This window comes from Poecilia formosa, unplaced genomic scaffold (assembly GCF_000485575.1).
Source record: "Poecilia formosa unplaced genomic scaffold, Poecilia_formosa-5.1.2 Scaffold407, whole genome shotgun sequence".
Lineage (NCBI taxonomy): Eukaryota > Metazoa > Chordata > Actinopteri > Cyprinodontiformes > Poeciliidae > Poecilia > Poecilia formosa.
This window is the reverse complement of record NW_006800346.1, coordinates 99,477-116,859: the sequence shown is the minus strand read 5'-3', so window position 1 is coordinate 116,859 and position 17,383 is coordinate 99,477. Positions and strand designations below refer to the sequence as shown.

Here is a 17,383-nt window from a genome sequence, read left to right as displayed (position 1 = left end):
ATCAAACCTTCATCACGTATTCTGAACTTTGCAGCCAAACCCAGTTTATTCCTGTTAAAGTAATCTGAAGAAGCTCAGGTGTTTGCATAAAGACATGAAGTTGGTAGAATTTGTGCTGATCTGGACTTGGCAGTAAAACCTGGAGTGTAAATCAGTTACCCAACATTCAGCCGGGTCAGCTGAATGTTCCATCCAGGTAGCCATAGTTTGAAAAAAGTGCAAACTACTGGCAGATAAACTGAATGCCTTGTGTTGGTGAATGTCTAGTAATCTACAAACTGAGACCCTTGGTGATTGAACATTGTACCCAGAATATTGTACCACTGAAGTAGCAACAAAGTATAATCTATTATTGAAGAGCAAAAAAAGTTAGCTCATGTAGTAAAAAGGTTTGGACAGCTCTAGTGTAAACTAGGTGCTGTTCCAGGTCTACCAAATTCCACCAGACATCTATTTAATCTTCACAGCATATTCAGACTGAGCATAGCATTCAGTGGAAAAAAAAATATAGTGGAATAATTATACATTTCATTTTCTTTTCATTAATAAAATAGATTATGCCATCCATAATTTTTTACACATGTATTTAAACATATCCTTTTAATTTCAGTGACTTAGTGATACATTTAGGAACTAATGATTTATTTATGAAATGACACTGTGATTAGTCAGATAGTAGGATCAGAGACAGCTTAAATTAACTTGCGAACAATAAGTGTATTCTTTATTTTTTTTAAAAAAACATTTATTCTGTATGTAGTAATTTATGGAGGACCAAAACCGACATAGTAATAAATAAAAGAATAAATATACAAATAAAAGAATAAATATATATCTGACATATATAAATAAAAGAAGAAATATATATTTAGCTTTTCCTTTTCCTTACACGAGTTTCCGTAAAGAAAAATAGATATTTTGCTTTGCCTTTTTTGCTTCTCCACTTTCTTCTTGCTGTTTCTCCGTTTGCTGTTTTGCTTGTTGTTTTTCTGCTGCATCGTTATGTTAATGAGGAGAGCTCTCTTCTATGTCTACTATTGGCCAATAGAGCTTTGGAACCAACGTCACTGCCTCAGACATTGTGAGGCGTTTAGGTGCAGTCGCTCGGTGCCATCTTTGCAGGCCACACACCAAAACAAACTTCATCCTGGTGGTTTTATTGTGTTAACGACTGGAGTGAAGTGAACCTCCAAGCAGTTAGGAGGGAGCTAGAGAATAGCTGGCCGAAAATAGCATTCATAAATCGGATGAACCTTGAGCTAAACGGAAAATCCAATATCCAACTCGAAACTAACTTCACTTCAGTCAGTAACACAACAATACCACCGGGATAAAGTTTGTTTTGGTCTGTGGCCTGCAAAGATGGCACCGAGCGACTGCACCTAAACGCCCGCAACGTCTGACGCAGTGACGTTGGTTCCAAAGCTCTATTGGCCAATAGTAGACATAGAAGGCAGCTCTCCTCATTAACATAACAGTGCAGCAAAAAACAGCAAACGAAAATACAGCGAGCAGAAAAAGGAGAAGCAAAAAAGGCAAAGCAAAATATCTATTTTTCTTGACGGAAACTCATGTGTAAGGAAAAGGAAAAACTAAATATATATTTATGCTTTTATTTCTTATCAGAATATATGTTTCTTCTTTAATTTCTTATTATGTCGGTTTTGGTCCTCCATAATAATTTTGATGTTTTAAAAATATTTTATACAATAATTATACACACAAGTAAGTAATAGCTTTATCGGACAGTAACCTTTTGACCCGCTATATCACTGGTGCATCTGCCAATAACTTCTGTGTGAAGGGCCGAAACAGTCCTGTGTGTTTGTGTAAAACAATTATTATCGTTGAGCGTTTTGGTATCTGAGCACATATTTATTTAATTTTACAGTTAATACTTATATGCAGCTCATACAAAACTAGAGAAGTATATTTCATCATTATTGGCACAATGTTATCCCAGACGGAGCTCCTCCATGCAGCCCCCGGAAGGCTCCCAAACATCGCGCCTGCTCAGAACAATCATCTCCGCCACATTCGCGCTTATCTGTCAGGTGGGCGTGTTCCGGTGCTGCCATTGGCCAATGGCGGTTCCCCTTCCTCTTTCTTTTCATACGCCCTGCCTCTGAATAATGATAATAACGACCAAGATGGCTACTTCAAAATCTTCTCTGTTGTAGCTAAACACCAGTTCCATGGAAATACTCCAAATTGCGATTTCTTTATGTTTAAGACCCTCGTAGGCGGCGGGGCAGAGCCACGGACAATACTACATGGATTACAGCGAGTTGAGAGGCGAATAAAGTCGCTGTGTTGCCCCGGAGCACTCATTCCGAATAAGCTAACTAGCTAGCAGCGCTCGTCGAGACTCCCCGGTTGAGCTCTCCCAGCAGCTGCCGCTCTCCCCCTCCTCCCCACCTCCCCGGTTGACGAGCCCGCCGGAGCGCAGAGCGCCAAATGGCAGAGCCGAGGAAAGTGCCGTTCGTCACCATCTCCTCCTTCAGCGCTCCGCCGCCGCCGCAGCAGCAGCAGACCCCGGAGTCCAACAAGAAACGCCGCCGCGAGGACGAGGCCGCCGACATCACTTTGGGGAAAGATGGAGGTGGAGGTGCAGCTGCGGTCGGGTCGGGAGGTTCCGGAGGAGCTCTGTTCGGCAACGCCAAAGGAGGAAGCGACACCGACGGCGGGGAGACGAAGCCCACCGTCCGCCTCAGCCTGACGCTGAGCGAGCCGAACGAGAGGGGCTCCTCCGAGTTCAACTACGGCGAGCTGGTCCAGTCAACTCCTTCTCAGGTTAGACACCAACAAACATGACTCCATGATGGCAACAGGGACAGTTTTACAGTGAAGCTTCCGTCTGCTGTACTCTCTACTCCGCTGTTGTTTTAAGTACTATTTATCTGCTTAATCGGGCGGAAAACGTCAAACAACTGTATTTATGCCGGGTAATAAGTTTCATGAAAGCAACAAAAAAAACAAAAAAACATTCATATATTCACAGAAGCGCACAAAAACAAAGCACGGTGAGATTGAGCAGTTTGAAGAAACTTCACTTTGAGTCTTTTAAAGTAGCTTTACATTATTAGTCCCTTTGTTTACGCAGAAGAAAAATCTGACTTTTTTTTTCTTTAAAAGCCTCCAGAGACATGTGCTGCATGTTTGGAGGTAAATTTACAGGAGGTGCTCAGACCGGGATGGCCCCTCTTGTGGCCGCTGTCATGTTGAAATGTGCCGCTTGTTTACTGGGGGGGTTTCTGATAACATGTCAGCCCCTCCTGCACTTCTAACGAGGAATAATAACAGCGTTATTATTCATCAGCTCTCCAAAATGTTGCTTTTTATCATGATTATGCTGTTGAATCAATGATAATTTCTATGAGCTTTTATTTGGATTTTTAACATATTTCCACAACTACAAAATATACATTTTGAGATTTTAGAGCGTGACGATGTAGTGCATTACTGTGAATTGAAAAGGAGAACATTACATTTTAATATCAGACTAAATTACCCCAAACAGTTGCCTTCAGAAGTCGCCTAGCATCTCAAAATGGAGAAAGCTGTGGAAACGAGTCACAATGTGTTGGCAGCATCATGCTATGGGGGTTCTTTTCTAAAGCGAGGACAGGAATCCAGTTAGTGTTGTTTTTTTTGTTTGTTTTTTTTTACAATATGGATGGAAGAAAACCAGTTTTAGGTTTAAAAAGAGTCTAGACTGGCGGTCCAGCAGGTTCAGGAAGGTGACCTCACATAAAGCATATAAATAATCGGTTCTTTAAAGTACGTCTATTTATATTCTGCTTCTATATAAAAACTTGAACTTAGAAGTCATATTAAAGCTTTGTGTGTGAAATTCAATTCAATGAAATAAAACTTCATCAATCCCAAACAGAAATGAGATGTCGTATCTCATGTCGTTGTGGATGGGGACCCCGTCTCCAGCAGCAGACAGTTTTGCAGTGAGTCTGAAAAAGCCTCTGACTGAAGACTGCTGCACAACGGTTTCGTGACCGCCAGGTGTTATTTTTGCTTTTGAGATGCTGACCAGTTGTAAAAAACAAGGCATTGTTGCCATAGTTACGCATCATTCCTTTTATTAAAAAAAAAAAAAAAAAAAGGAAGAGCAAAATCTTTGCAGCTGCACAACATCCAGAACCAGGTCCAAACAGAGCAAAAGCAAACAAAATAATGAAAGGAAAGTCTGGAAAAAGAACCAATCAGATTCTAGTGTAGCAGAGCTCCATGCTGCATTCACAGTTTCAGTGTGTTTTCCTGATACCCAGGAGCCACATTTAGTCAAAACTGAGAAGGATCCAAGTGTTTCAAATCTTATGAGATCTGCAAATATTTATTTTTTTTAAATCTTTTTAGATTTATAATGTTTTTAAAAACCAAACTGAAAGCTCGGCTGTCTTCCTCTCCGTCAGGTAAAGCCTGCAGGTCCCACAGTTCCTAAAGGCCTCGCCCCTCCGCTGGATCCCAGCGACCCGTTTGCTGATGATGAGAAGGAGAGGAGGGAGGTGGAGGAGCTGGCCAGGAAGTTTGAGAGCAAATATGTAAGCAGATTCACTTGTGTGTGTGTGTGTGTGTGTGTGTGTGTGTGTGTGTGTGTGTGTGTGTGTGCGCGCGTGGACATAAATTAGGACTGAACCAGTGAACGCTACATTGAGATGAATTAGTTTAATTGGTCGAACACATTAAGTTTAAGTAAAACAAACTTAATTAAGTAAATGCAAAGTTTGATCAGTTGATTACTTTTTGCTTTCTGTGTCCTCAGATAATGAATGTCAGTAAAGGAAGGCTTATTGTTCTGATGTTATTCATCAAATTTCATAAAAAAAAAACAAAAACATTTCTCTATTTAAGTTGAACTGTTCCAATAAACCAGAAGTGACTCCTTTCTCTTCTAATATGATTTCATGCTTGTTTTATTTTTCTCTTGTTCCTCATTTCTTTTTCTTTCCTTATTTTCATTCCTTCTTTGTTTCATTCCCCATCTTTTTTCTTTTTTTCTCAGTTTCCTCATTTCTTTTCTCTATAATCCGTGAAGGTTTTTCGAGAAGTTTTCAATTAATATGGAGAAGAAAAAGAGCAAAGAATTGGTCCGATAATTTAGCTCCTGATATTATTTAGTAGTTACAGACAATAAAGCAACTTAAAAATGTGACTGCATGGCAAAATGTTTTCTTTTTTCTTTTTATTGTGAGATATATATATATATATTTATGCTTTTCTGATCCATCTGCTTGTGTTTGTAGGGAGGCAACACAAAGAAGAAGAAGAAGGACAGGATGCAGGATCTGATCGACATCGGCTACGGCTACGATGAAACCGATCCCTTCATAGACAACTCAGAGGCCGTGAGTGGTGCAGAGTTTTCTTAATTGGCTCAAATCTGCTAACTGTAAATATTACACTGAAAAAAATAAAAAGACAATCTTTGCTCAAACTAGCTGTTTTTTCCCCCGCCGGCTTCAGTACGACGAGCTGGTGCCGGCCTCCCTCACCACCAAACATGGAGGCTTCTACATCAACACAGGGACGCTGCAGTTCAGGGCCGCCTCCGACTCCGAAGGGGAGAACGCAGACGATCACCGCTTCAAGGTCGGCTCCCTTTCCTCCGCGACGTTTGCGTTCAAAAAGCCCGCCGCCGCAGCGAACCGTAAACCCAGTCTCTGTCTGTTACAGAAGATGAAGGACGGCGAGGAGCGGGCGATTAAAAAGCGACGGAAAAAACAAGATGGCGGCATCCTGGAGGACAAGAAGCCCAGAAAAAACAAAGTACCAAAGCCTGGGTGAGCTTCTGCAACGACGCAAAAATATTACCAAGTATTTTTCATCTAGTTTCTTATTGGACATGATAAAAGCCGGGTTTCCCCCCAGTGTTTTATGAAACAAATTGAAGAATGTGATGCGAAATCAACTAGGGCTGGACAAGCGTTTCATATCAGTGGATATTGATAAGTATTGATCAGTTTTTTGTGGCGACTCTTCCTGTTTTATCCACAGTTTTCACTCTGTGCTGTTGTTTTTTGTTTTTAAGCAGTTGTGAGGCCCAGTGGAGAAACCTGACCCTTTCAGAGTTTTGTCACTTCTGACTCCGTGTTGTTTTTGCCAGCAGCGTCTCGGCTCTGAACGTTCACCGGCCCGAGAAGAAGAAGAGGAAGAAGCTGATGAAGGACTCCCTGCACCTGGCCAACATGCTGCGCCGCTTCACCAGGGAGAAGGAGGAGATGCGCAAGAAGAACCTGGCGGCCGCCACTGGTGCCACCACCCTGCCACGCCCCAACACCAAAGTGCCCGGCGCCACCGGCGCAGTCGTCGGCGCCCACCCGAAGGCTGCCGCCGCCGGCAACGACTGCAACATCACGGACCTGACCGACGACCAGGCCGTCATGTCGCTGCTGGGCTCCGCCAACAATGACATCCTGCAGGACATGATGGGCGACCTGGACTTTGGCATGCTGGACTCGCCGCAGCCTGGCAGCCCGTCACAGGGGGAGAACGGCGCCTTCGGGGCGGGGCAGAAAACGGTGCGGGCGCTGCCGGGCAGCGTGATGACCCCGCCTCCTCCGCTGCCCTGCGGACTGCCGGGCCCGCTGGCAAAACGCATTGAAGACTTGAGAGCGGTACGGAGCTGATCAGAACACACACACACACACACACACACATCGTTCTCACCGAAACTTCTGGGTTGTACAGATTTCTCTGACAGAATTATGAATAAACTTATGAGAATTAATCAACTTACCAGAATAAAGTCACATGAGAAGGAAGTCATAAAATCACCTGAAGGAAGTTGTAGTAGAAATATGAGAGTTATAAAGTTATAAAATTATGACTTCTTGTAATATGATTTTACTCTGTTAATTTTAAAACGTTATTGTGGTAACATATACACATATATATATACACACACACACATATATTTTTCTTATCCTGGCCCTAATACTGTATCACAGATTTCACATTTTTAACCCCCTTTGTAAATGTGTATAAAAAGCTTAAACATCACCAGAAACACAATCGGGTGAAATTTACCAACCTTTAAGCTTGAAAACTTGAAGTTTTTGTCATAATTTGAAGCATTTCTGACTCTCCACCAGGCGTCCCGTCAGTTCGATGAAGAAGGCCGGAAGAAGTTCTTCACTCTGGACATGAACAACATCCTTCTGGAGTTAGTAGCTTTCAGTCCGTTGGTGTTTTGTGTTTTTTTTTTTTTTAGCAAAAGTGGAAAGCGAGTATCGCTAACTGTCGTGTGTGTGTGTGTGTGTGTGTGTGTGTGTTTGTACATCAGCATTGAGTTGCAGGTTCAGGAGCAGCCTGCAGAGGTGCGTTCAGCCGTCTACTCTCACCTGGAGGCCTTTGTGCCCTGCAACAAGGAGGCTCTGCTCAAACGCCTTAAGAAGCTCAGCCTCAATGTTCAGGTGAGATTGTACGGAAATGAAACATTTTTGTGTGTGTGTGTATGTTTTACTGCGTGTGTACACCTTTAATGTGTCTGGATATGCGTGTGCAGCTGCTTGCCGTGTGCCCCGTTACCGTGGCTATATTTGGCACCAGTCTGTTGGCCTGGATATGTCCCATGTGACTTCTGACATCTCTAATCTCTTGTCGCCCAGGACGACCGCCTTCGAACGCCCCTCCTGAAGCTGAAGCTGGCCGTGTGCAGTGTGATGCCGGAGCAGATCGCTCGCTACAACATGGACTGCATCGCCAAAGTGGCAAAGTAACAAATCAGTCCTGCTTAAAAAAAAGATGAATTAAAAAAAAAAAACATTTCAAGAACGTTTGGTTGCTATAGCGCTGCTTGTTGCTTGTGGTCGCAGGCAGCAGTCGGAGGAAGGAGACAAAAATGGGTCTGAAGACGACGACGACGAGAAGCCTGGGAAGAGGGTGATGGGGCCCCGGAAAAAGTTCATCTGGGACGACAAACTCAGGTCGGAAGTTAAAAGTACTGGTGTCCGCTAAACGTTTTCATATCTTATCACGTTACACACAAACTTCAAGAAATCGGTGAAAGTTGAAGTTCCTTTCTGTGTTTAGAGAGTTGTTGGTCTGTGTTGTGGTTTGTAGGTCGTTGCTGTGTAACCTGGTGCAGGTGAAGCTGGGCTTCTACGAGCTGGAGGGAAAGAACTCAATGTCTGTAGAAGATTACCTCAAAGCCTTCATGGAGTCGGAGGTGAAGCCTCTGTGGCCCAAGGGCTGGATGCAGGCCAGGTGAGTGAGGGAAGCAGAGAGACCTGTCAAGGTCACATCTTAAACAACCAGACTTGATCCGAGATTCATTGTTCTGCTGTTTTAATCTCTATTTGTAGGATGCTGTTCAAAGAAAGCACCATGGTTCACGGTCATCTAACTGGCTTCACGTGAGATGTTGTTTTTGGAATCGTCTTATTATTCACTGAAAGGTTAACTTTTAGCTTTCGCTGACTTTTTTTTTTTTTATTGGTTTTCCTTTAGAGCGAAGAAAAAGATGGTCCCAACTCCAAAAGCCAAGCCAAAGGTAAGTCAGAAATATTTAGTGAATCAAGAATTCATCTCTTTTCTGGACTTCCTTCCTTTCAACTTCTTTGCTTTTTATCACATCCACAAACTTCAACATGTTTTACTGGGATTTTGTGTAATTCATAAACATATGCTTATGTTAATGTAAAGATACATTAAAATATTTTTTTTTCTTTAAGATTTTAGAGCAAAGTGAGAAGCCAGTAGAATCTTTTGCATATTTCTGAAAAACACATCCCACCTTTTATGAAAATACAGAAAACAACACTGATTGCTCTAAATGAAAACAAAACATGAGTGTTACTCTGCTATAAATATTTCACATTTGTTTTGTTCAGTATTTTTTTTTTTACGATTAAATGCATTTGCTTCAGACTTTAAAAAAGATTAATTGTTTTTTGATTTAGACGCAAACATATTTCCATTGTTCCACAAAATCTTGGCATTTATCTGGAAAATGGAAAACATTCTAGGAGCTCTGGCTCATTTACACACCAAAACCAAGTAATATGAGGAAAAGCCTAATTTTATTTATTTGTTTTTTAGCAAATAAAAATGTGAGAAGTTGAATTGGCCGCCTCATGTTAGCAGGGATAACCAACTTGCAGCTGCAGTTTCAGCACAGGGAGGTTTTCAGGATGAAATAAAAATGTTCATCACGTTCTTCAACTTCATATTTATAACAAAAAGTAAAAAATTCCAATAAAGTACATTGAAGTTTATATCACCACAATTAAGCGAATGAGTTTTTAAAAGGGTCTAATTTGTTATTTCAGGAAGTAACATGGGTTCAGCGCCCTTCACCTTCAGTTGGTGTAACGCCGTCCCCCGCCACTCAGGTTGCCAAGCGACCCCCTCCGTCACCGCCGGGGACCATATGCCTGGATTCCCCCGACGAAGCTCCTTCCCTGGATTCCATCTCTCAGGCGCTCGCCATCCTCGGCAACGCGGCTAAAGGTTTGGCCCAGGGGGACACGCCGCCTTCCCCGGAAAGGCCCAAGACCTCCGCCAACCCCCCCGGCCTCCACGCCTCGCCTCTCCTCCAGCTGCAGAAGAAGACCTCCGTCAGTACTCCCAGCTCCAGCACACCTCACTACATCACTACCTCTTCATCGCCCTCCAGCGCGCTGTCCCGGCCAGCCCCCAACACGCCGTCTCCTCTGACCCCGGTGAGGGTGGAGGGGGCGGGGGTCGTCAAGGCCACGCCACAGCCAAACAGACACACTGTTTTGAACACTCAGAGACCTTTAAGCGTGGGCGTGACGAAAGCAAACATGCCCGTCTCAGTTTCCTCACCTAAGCCACGCCCTCCGCCCACCGCCTCTCCGCTGGTGGCCCCGGGACCAAAGACGGGGGTGTCCATCCCCCCGTCGGGCCTCCTTAAGAGCAGCAATAATAAAGTCGGTGGAGGAGACACAATCATCATCACTTCGACTCAGTCTCGGCCGCACACCCTCACGTCCCCCTCGCTCGTCATCAACAAAACCTTCCAGACTCCCCGCCTGCCCCAGACGCCCCAGAACAAGCCGCCCTCCTCCCTCCCACAAACCCCATCCGGAGTCCAACCTCAGCCGCAGTCCAACTTCATCACCCCCATGCATGCCACCCTCACCAAGTCCTCCCACAGCAGCATCCCACCCATCGTCAAGCTCACCCCCCGAACACCCAACCCCACCATCTCCCCCGCCTCCACCTCCAGCATCCAAACCTCACCCTCCATTTCTCAGAGTCCTCGATCTCAGGCAGCCCCCTCGATACACCAGTACACTCCCAAAACCCCGGCGAGCTTCCGGCCGCCGTTCTCAGGTGCTTCAGGAGGAGTGGCCAAGTCGGGTCAAGGCAGCTACACTCCTTCCAGCAGCCAAAAGACCCCAGGCGTTATCAGCGCCACCAACACCAGCCTTATAAACACCTCATCTATGAGCAAGCATTCAGGAAGCAGTGCCTCCCCCGCAGCAGCAGCTGCGGCCTCGGTGACCCAGGGCCAGCGTCAGAGGACTGTGGGCGGGACACCTCAGGGGGTCAAGCCGGTCGTGTCTGTTCCATTGTCATCGGTCTCGTCTCAGCTACCGCAGGTTTGTGTTCTGGTTTAAAAACTCGTCTAAAGGGCTTGAAACACGAGAGGCGACGTTGTTCCCTCTCCACACATTTCCTACTTGAGATGAGTCGACAGTCTCTTGTCCTCCTCCAGTCAAGGCACCGCCGAAATTTCAAGCTGGTCGACATGTCTGTGGGCTAGCGAAAGTTGAAAAATGTCCAGTTGTCACGATCGCGCCAGAGTCGCTAAAAACTTTCACCTTTTGCTGCCATTTGGGTTGAACCGAACACACGAGACGTAACTTTGCTCCCTCTCAACCACTTTCATATGGAACTTGTGCGATGAAGCCACAGTCGCTTGTTCTCCACAAGTGACTGTGTGTCTATGATGTGTTTGTAGATATTTTTGCGCCGTAACAGAAGCCACAAACAGCTATTTTACGCAGTTGATGTTGTATTTTGTGTCACTGACCTGTGACTTTTTGATGGTATTCAAAGTGTTAACATCACATATTTTATTTGTTTTATACGCCTCAAAGTTGAGTCAGAGCAAGGTGAAATGCTCACATGTATATGACCCAGCAGGCTTTCCGTAGGCCTGCTTTAACCCATGAAGTTGAACATTTTTCAACTTTCATGTGTGACGTCACTCGCCTGCATGTGTACGAGCTCGAAATTTCTCACACACAAATTTCGCCGGTTGATTAGCTGGAGTAGGATTGTCATGAGTTTTGTGTAGGATTGTTTCATAGGAACTTGAAACTTCCTGTTCGTTGAGCCCTTTACAGTTGCGTACCATCATGGGCTTCAATGGGTCAGAGGTCTGGGTCATTCAAGAAATGTTGACCCAACCGTGTGCAGGTTTTACCCTTACCCCAGTCCATGTTTCTCTAACTGAACATCTTTCCGTCCAGGTCTCCACGACAGGAAGTGGCGGCCTGCTCGGCTCGGCCTCGTCCCTCCCCCTGGGGTTCGGGATGCTGGGGGGCCTGGTGCCTGTGTCCCTGCCGTTCCACTTGTCCCCCATGCTGAACCTGTCCCAGCTGGGCACGGGAGGCTCCAATACGGCGACCAGCAGCTCGGCGGCCAGTAACAGCGCAGCGTTCTCCACCCTGACCCAGAGTGAGTGTCGCACACTAAGAAAATCCATGAAAAAGTTTTTTTTTTCCTGTTTGTGGGACAGTCAGTGTGTTGCTCTGCTGTCGTCTCAGGTCTCCTGAAGGCCCCGTTTAATGTTGTACGTTGGCATCATTTGTTGGATCACCATATTGTTTGTCTGAATGTAATTAATGTTTGACTATATTTCATTTTGTTCATCTCCCACATCTTCTCCTGTCCTCCTTCCTGCTTCTTCCCTGATGTCTGGCTGTTGCATCCCTTCTCTTCCTCCCTCCTCTCTTTCATCTCTCCTGTTTGTGTCGCACCTGTTCCTCCCCCTCCTCGTCGCCCTGTCCTGTCTCCTCAGATCTGTATAAGAGTCTCCAGTCAGGGTCTCAGGTTGCTCTGCCTCCTCACTTGCAGCTCGCTTTCTCAGGTAAAACCGGACCCTTCCTGTACCTCGACGCCTGCTCCATCTCTTCAGCCGTTTCTGTTTTAGTGTCTGGTGTTGTTTGTTTCGGGCTGTCCGGTTCTGTTCTCATCTGTCGGTGGCAGCATGTCTTGGCGGAATTATTTTTGTTGTCGTCCCCTTCACTTTATCACATTTATTGGTACAAACTTGTAAAGATGTGGAAAGGTAAAGTCATCTTGTACTCCAGTAGCAAATGTACAACTGAAAAAAAAACAAACATCCAACCTTCATCTTTTCTTTCTTTTCCTTTGATTATCCTCTATTTTCTCTTTCTTTCTTTCTTTCTGTACCTCACTGTCTTACCTTCTTTATATTTTCTGTCCTACATTGATTCTTTCTGAAGTTTCTTTTCTTTGTCCTTAATTTTCCCTCCTTCATGTCCCATCTTGTCTTAATTCCCTTCCCTCCTGTTTGTCCTAAAAGATGCCAAGCTGGCATCGAGGCTTAAAAAAATCTAGAAAATTTAAAAAATTGAGCGAGAACTTTGTCATAATTGGATCGATCTTAACATGACGATCCAAAAGTTACTAATTTAGCTCAGAACTGGTTTACCAGTTCACAAAATCAACCGTCCTCCACGTTTCACCTAAGTAGAAAATCTGTGGAGTGATCCGAAGAGAGAAGAGAACCCAGGATTAATACATTAATATCAGCACTTACAAACACAAAATCCAAATAAACGGCTTAAGTTAAAGGTTGTTTTTTTTTTTTTTTTTTTTTGTATATCTTCTGTCACAGTATTATCATTTACCTGTGTTAGCCACATCTTTACCAGGAGTGCTACCAAATTTCTTTATTTGCATCACATCCAACTCTTCTTCACTTTTTTCTACTTTCTTCTTCTTCAGACGTCAGTCAGAGCCAAGGAGGCGACACTAAGAGGAAGACTCTATGATCCGGATTGATTTTTGCGCCTGTCAAAATCCCGTCGGTGCCACCAATGATGCGAAGCCGAGGGGGGGATTAAAAAAAAAAGAGAGAAGAAATCTGGAACAGATCATGCTTAACAAGGGTGTGGGACTGAATGGGCTTCACCTCATGAAATCAGCTCAGCGCCACAGTCAAATAACTTCTTTTTTAAAAAAAAAACTATTTTATAACACCTTTGTAGAGAAGGCAAATAGTTTGTCAATGTTTACATAATAGACCTATATCACTGTGGACAGGGAGAGGTAATGAATGGGATTCGGAGGCGAGTGTAGCTGTGTGTGCATGAAGGTTCTGGTCCTGCTGCCGGACCGGACTGTGTGCCTTTCTGGATGTCTCCCACTCTGATGCATGGTCAGTTTGTCTACTTGGTGCTGTTTTTTAAAGCAAAATGAAAAAAATATCCTAATGTAATTATCACTGAAACCTGTAAGAAATGTAAACTGCAAATTGAATTTGAGCTTTTTTAAGAGATGTACATGTTTTCAAATGTACTTGAATTCTTCGATACATTTGTTTCTGTATAGTACATAAGCCTACTTTTAATTAAAGTCTTTGATCCTCAATGTGATGCCATCGTTAAATATTTCAGCCGAGTTTGAAAATGTGACCTATTAGCTGTTCAATAACACTTCTGAGCTGTCATGGTGCATTTAGGTACACCTTGTAAATGTCTATTTAAATGCTTTTGACAGCTCTTAGCTTTTTTTTCCCCCCTCTAAACTAAATGTATATTTATTACAGTTCTCTGTAAATGTATAAAAGCCAGTGTTCCTACAGTTGAGCACTGAAAATGTTGATTATCAAGATGATTTAAGATGACAGTCGCAACAAAACAAGCTCCAACTCATTACCTCCACATATTAGGATAAAACTGACATCCACAAAACTTCCTAAAAATCCTCACATGGCATTTAGTATTTTAAGCACAGTTAAATGTTTTAATTTCACTTAATACAAAAATCAAATGTTAGAAAAATCAATGGAAAAAATCTGGAATTTTGAAACCAAAATAAGTTTTTTTTTTTTTTTTTTTACAGAAACTCTGAAAATTGGTTAAAACGGGAATGAGGACATTGATCTGTAAAAATACCCAACAGTGACACAAAACAATTGAAATTGGATTTAATTCAAACCATTGGTAGGCTATGTAATCTGTTTAAGTTATACATGGATTAACACAAATATGACATCGAAGGCTTGAAAAATGATACTGAGATGCGTCAACACCTTTTGACACCAGAAACCAAATGAGACAAAAAATAACAAAAACAAAGGAAAAGACTTGAATCAGCCTAAGCAGTTTTTTTTTCTTTGACAGTGAAGGTGACTTCAACTGGCAGTAAGAGGAGGTCACTAAAGGTCGTCTCCTCTGGACCTCCTCCTGGGTGGGTTTCTCTCCCAAAAGCGCCGTTGCTTCGCCTATTTGACCAGCGGTCTGGTTTTATCGTCGTCGCTGCACTGGTGGGCTTTGTACTTTTTCACCTCAGCCATGTACTTTGACCAAGCATCGCTCTTTCCTGCCTCAGCCTGTGTGGAGAAAACATGAAGGGTTACTGACGGTATAATGCAAAACGAGAAAAATACAAAATACTAACTAAAAAAACCCCAATCAGACTCACCAATTTTGACTTTCCAAAAAACCTAATCTTTTCGCTATTACTGACTTTCAATAAACTCAAAAATACTAATATGAGGAATCCACTGATGGTTTTAAAGATGGGAAAATGTGAGTTTTAAGGTTCAATTAATGAAAAACGAGCAAAACAAAAAAATAATTCTTTCTGAAATTAAATCACAATCTACCACAAATGTTGGTCCATAAATGATTTAAAGGATTTTAGAGTAGTCCAGACAAACTAAATGAAGATAAACCAGTAACTTAATTTTTTAGTACTACTATACAAAAGCTGCTGCATTTTATATCGCCATTATCCTTAGATTATGCCTCAGAAAAACAAGATATAGTGTAGAAAAGCCATGTGGCAGCTGTCATACTTACTTCTGCGTCCTGTTTCTGCTTCTTCGCAACCATTCCGGTCTTAAGGAACACACCGCCCCGGCGCTTCCCCACCTGGGTGAGGGGATAGAAGACTGACACCGTTACAGGGGTCCTTGCAGGTGGATTGCCAATGAAGGAAACTACACCAGAGCAGAGGGACTAGATTTAGCCTCCTGCTGCACCACCAGTGAGAGCATCACCAGTGAAGAGCAACCCTAACCTTTACTCCGCTAGCAGTTTGAATATTGATACTGGCGTCTAATTATAAAAAAAAAAAAAAAAAAAAAAATTTTTAAAAAACTACAATTATAGATCACAAAATTTCACCGCGTATTAAACTCAATCCCGGTATTTCAGGGATTGAAATACCGGGTGAGCTGAACTACTGCTAACTCGTCTTACAACTGCTAAACCCCTTACAAAGCTGGTCACAGGGAGGGCCTTCTTTTCCACTGAGGTCTGTCCTTGTTCGGTGGCTCTCGCTTCTCCACCTGTTTGCTGCGCCTCCTTTTTCCTCTGCTCCTCCTCCATCTTCTTCTTAAAAATCTCCATGAAGCTGCCGTCGTTGGCGAACGCGTTGGCCACCCCCGACGCCGCGGGGCTGCTGGAGGGAGACGCCGGGCTGGAGCCCCCGCTGCTGCTCCCGCCGCTGGTCTTATGTTTGCCGTGTGCTCGCTTTGGATCCATGTCTCACACCCACAGTCCGACGACTCAAAGCGAGCGGCTTTTACTACTCACTGTGGCTTTGTTTTTAAGCTAGATGTTTAAAAGGCGGCTTGCTAACAACTACTTGGACCCAGGAAAGAAAGAAAAATAACAGGAATATACCGATTCAATTACTTAAAAATAAGCACAAATGTCCAAGTGAAAAAGAAAACGTCCGTCTTGTGGTCCACAAATATAATTCGAGAAAAAAACAAAAGCAGACGCAGGCTAGCCTGCTAACGTGGCTAACATCCGTTTCTTGTAAGGCCTCTCGGTGAGAAACAAACTACCTTCCGCCGTCAACTCCCCTCCCGGAGGTGCCAACACATTAAATGTAATCTTCAACGTGAAAGAAGCTTCAAATACCGATAAGAATAACGAGCAACTTCAAAGCTTTATCGTCGCTAACTTTTGCCACCCATTACCGTCGGTCGGCCATGTTTATTATTTCCCCCCCCCAACGGCGTTGTGTCTCTAGCGCCTCCTACTGTGTCGGTGTTACAAAAAACATTCTATGGTCATTCGACAATACGACTCCAGGGGGCGCTGTTCAGACGCTGGGGTGAAATACAGACTATTAAAAAAAGTGACAGTACAATAACTTGGTAAAAACATTTGAATAAGAATGTTTTTGTGGCTTTCTTTATCCCCCTATACATGAATACATATTCAGCTCCTCCAGCTGAATAAAATGAAATAAAGTTCCTTTTTATATTTGATGTGAATTTCTCAGAGAATAACTATATTCACACTGCAGATAAAGAAGGCATGTCATACAACTCCACATCCCAAATGCAGTGAATTGACACCGCTGGTAAAGATATGTAAAAAGCTTTTAAAAATAAAATACTTTGAGTAGCATAGACTAAAAAAAAAACTAAAAAAAAACAATGGAAGTGTCCAACCTTTAATCTGAGTTTACTTATTCTGCATGTCTGTACATATCAAATACAAAAAGATGTCCAATGTCTTATTTAAATATGCTTATTTCATCACCTCTGTAGAAATATAGTTGATTTCTGCTTTTAATTTATTTAAGAAGTTATGAGCAGCCATAAACCATAATATACAGTAAAAACAAAAATCACACAAGTTCATGTGACTAGAAGTCTAGTGGAGGAAAGTACAGGTTCAGCAGAGGCAGGATTTGTCAAACTAAAGATTTACTTAAATCCAGGATTCATTGCTACAGAGAGCAAAGTTGTTGCTCTGTGTTATTGATCACTGTGATCTTTGGTGACTCCATATGGAGACGTTCAGCTGTGTGTGAACTGGTGCAATCGGTAAACAACGTCCTCCCGTAGTTCACTGGGCTGTTTTGACACTTGCACAAAGGATGTGGGAAGTTTCGATTATTCATCATGACCTTTAAGATGGTGACTGAATTATCACAATGTTCTTAGAGAAGAGGCCAAGCTTTGGAAAAGTCAAACTTTTACACATTTTGTTACATAAAAAAAACCCCTGGTTTTCATTTTAGTTTTTTTTTTTTAACCTAAATTCTGGAAAGTATTGGGTTTAATTTTTTCAGACCACCAACTTCATAGTTGGTGGTCTGAAAACTTTTTTTTTTCTCACTGTAGATTATAACTACTAGTCTTTTGAAACCTTTACCACCTTTGCTCAAACCCACA

The 17,383-nt window shown here is 43.0% G+C and overlaps 2 protein-coding genes across 4 annotated transcripts; one reads left to right on the top strand and one right to left on the bottom strand.

The window, feature by feature from the left end:
- Positions 1 to 1,900: 1,900 nt before the first annotated feature.
- LOC103154942 (ubinuclein-2-like) lies at positions 1,901 to 13,608 on the top strand. 3 transcript variants are annotated; one of them, XM_016663196.1, is made up of 17 exons: positions 1,901 to 2,793; positions 4,428 to 4,556; positions 5,259 to 5,360; positions 5,479 to 5,604; positions 5,692 to 5,795; positions 6,122 to 6,629; positions 7,107 to 7,177; positions 7,298 to 7,427; positions 7,623 to 7,729; positions 7,830 to 7,940; positions 8,077 to 8,220; positions 8,319 to 8,369; positions 8,464 to 8,506; positions 9,285 to 10,583; positions 11,460 to 11,667; positions 12,011 to 12,079; positions 12,964 to 13,608. In XM_016663196.1, the coding sequence occupies exons 1-17, from the start codon at positions 2,458 to 2,460 to the stop codon at positions 13,008 to 13,010; spliced, it is 3,585 nt and encodes a 1,194-aa protein (XP_016518682.1). In that variant the 5' UTR covers positions 1,901 to 2,457; the 3' UTR covers positions 13,011 to 13,608. The 3 variants fall into 3 exon arrangements, with proteins under 3 accessions (XP_016518682.1, XP_007576487.1, XP_007576489.1); XM_007576425.2 differs by having other exon boundaries at positions 1,904 to 2,793; positions 5,689 to 5,795; XM_007576427.2 differs by lacking the exon at positions 12,011 to 12,079 and having other exon boundaries at positions 1,904 to 2,793; positions 5,689 to 5,795.
- Positions 13,609 to 14,151: 543 nt separating this feature from the next.
- LOC103154941 (uncharacterized protein C19orf43-like) lies at positions 14,152 to 16,220 on the bottom strand. The gene is made up of 3 exons (XM_007576423.2): positions 15,465 to 16,220; positions 15,045 to 15,116; positions 14,152 to 14,572 (listed from the first exon to the last, which is right to left on the bottom strand). The coding sequence occupies exons 1-3, from the start codon at positions 15,729 to 15,731 to the stop codon at positions 14,465 to 14,467; spliced, it is 447 nt and encodes a 148-aa protein (XP_007576485.1). The 5' UTR covers positions 15,732 to 16,220; the 3' UTR covers positions 14,152 to 14,464.
- Between the last annotated feature and the right edge of the window lie 1,163 nt (positions 16,221 to 17,383).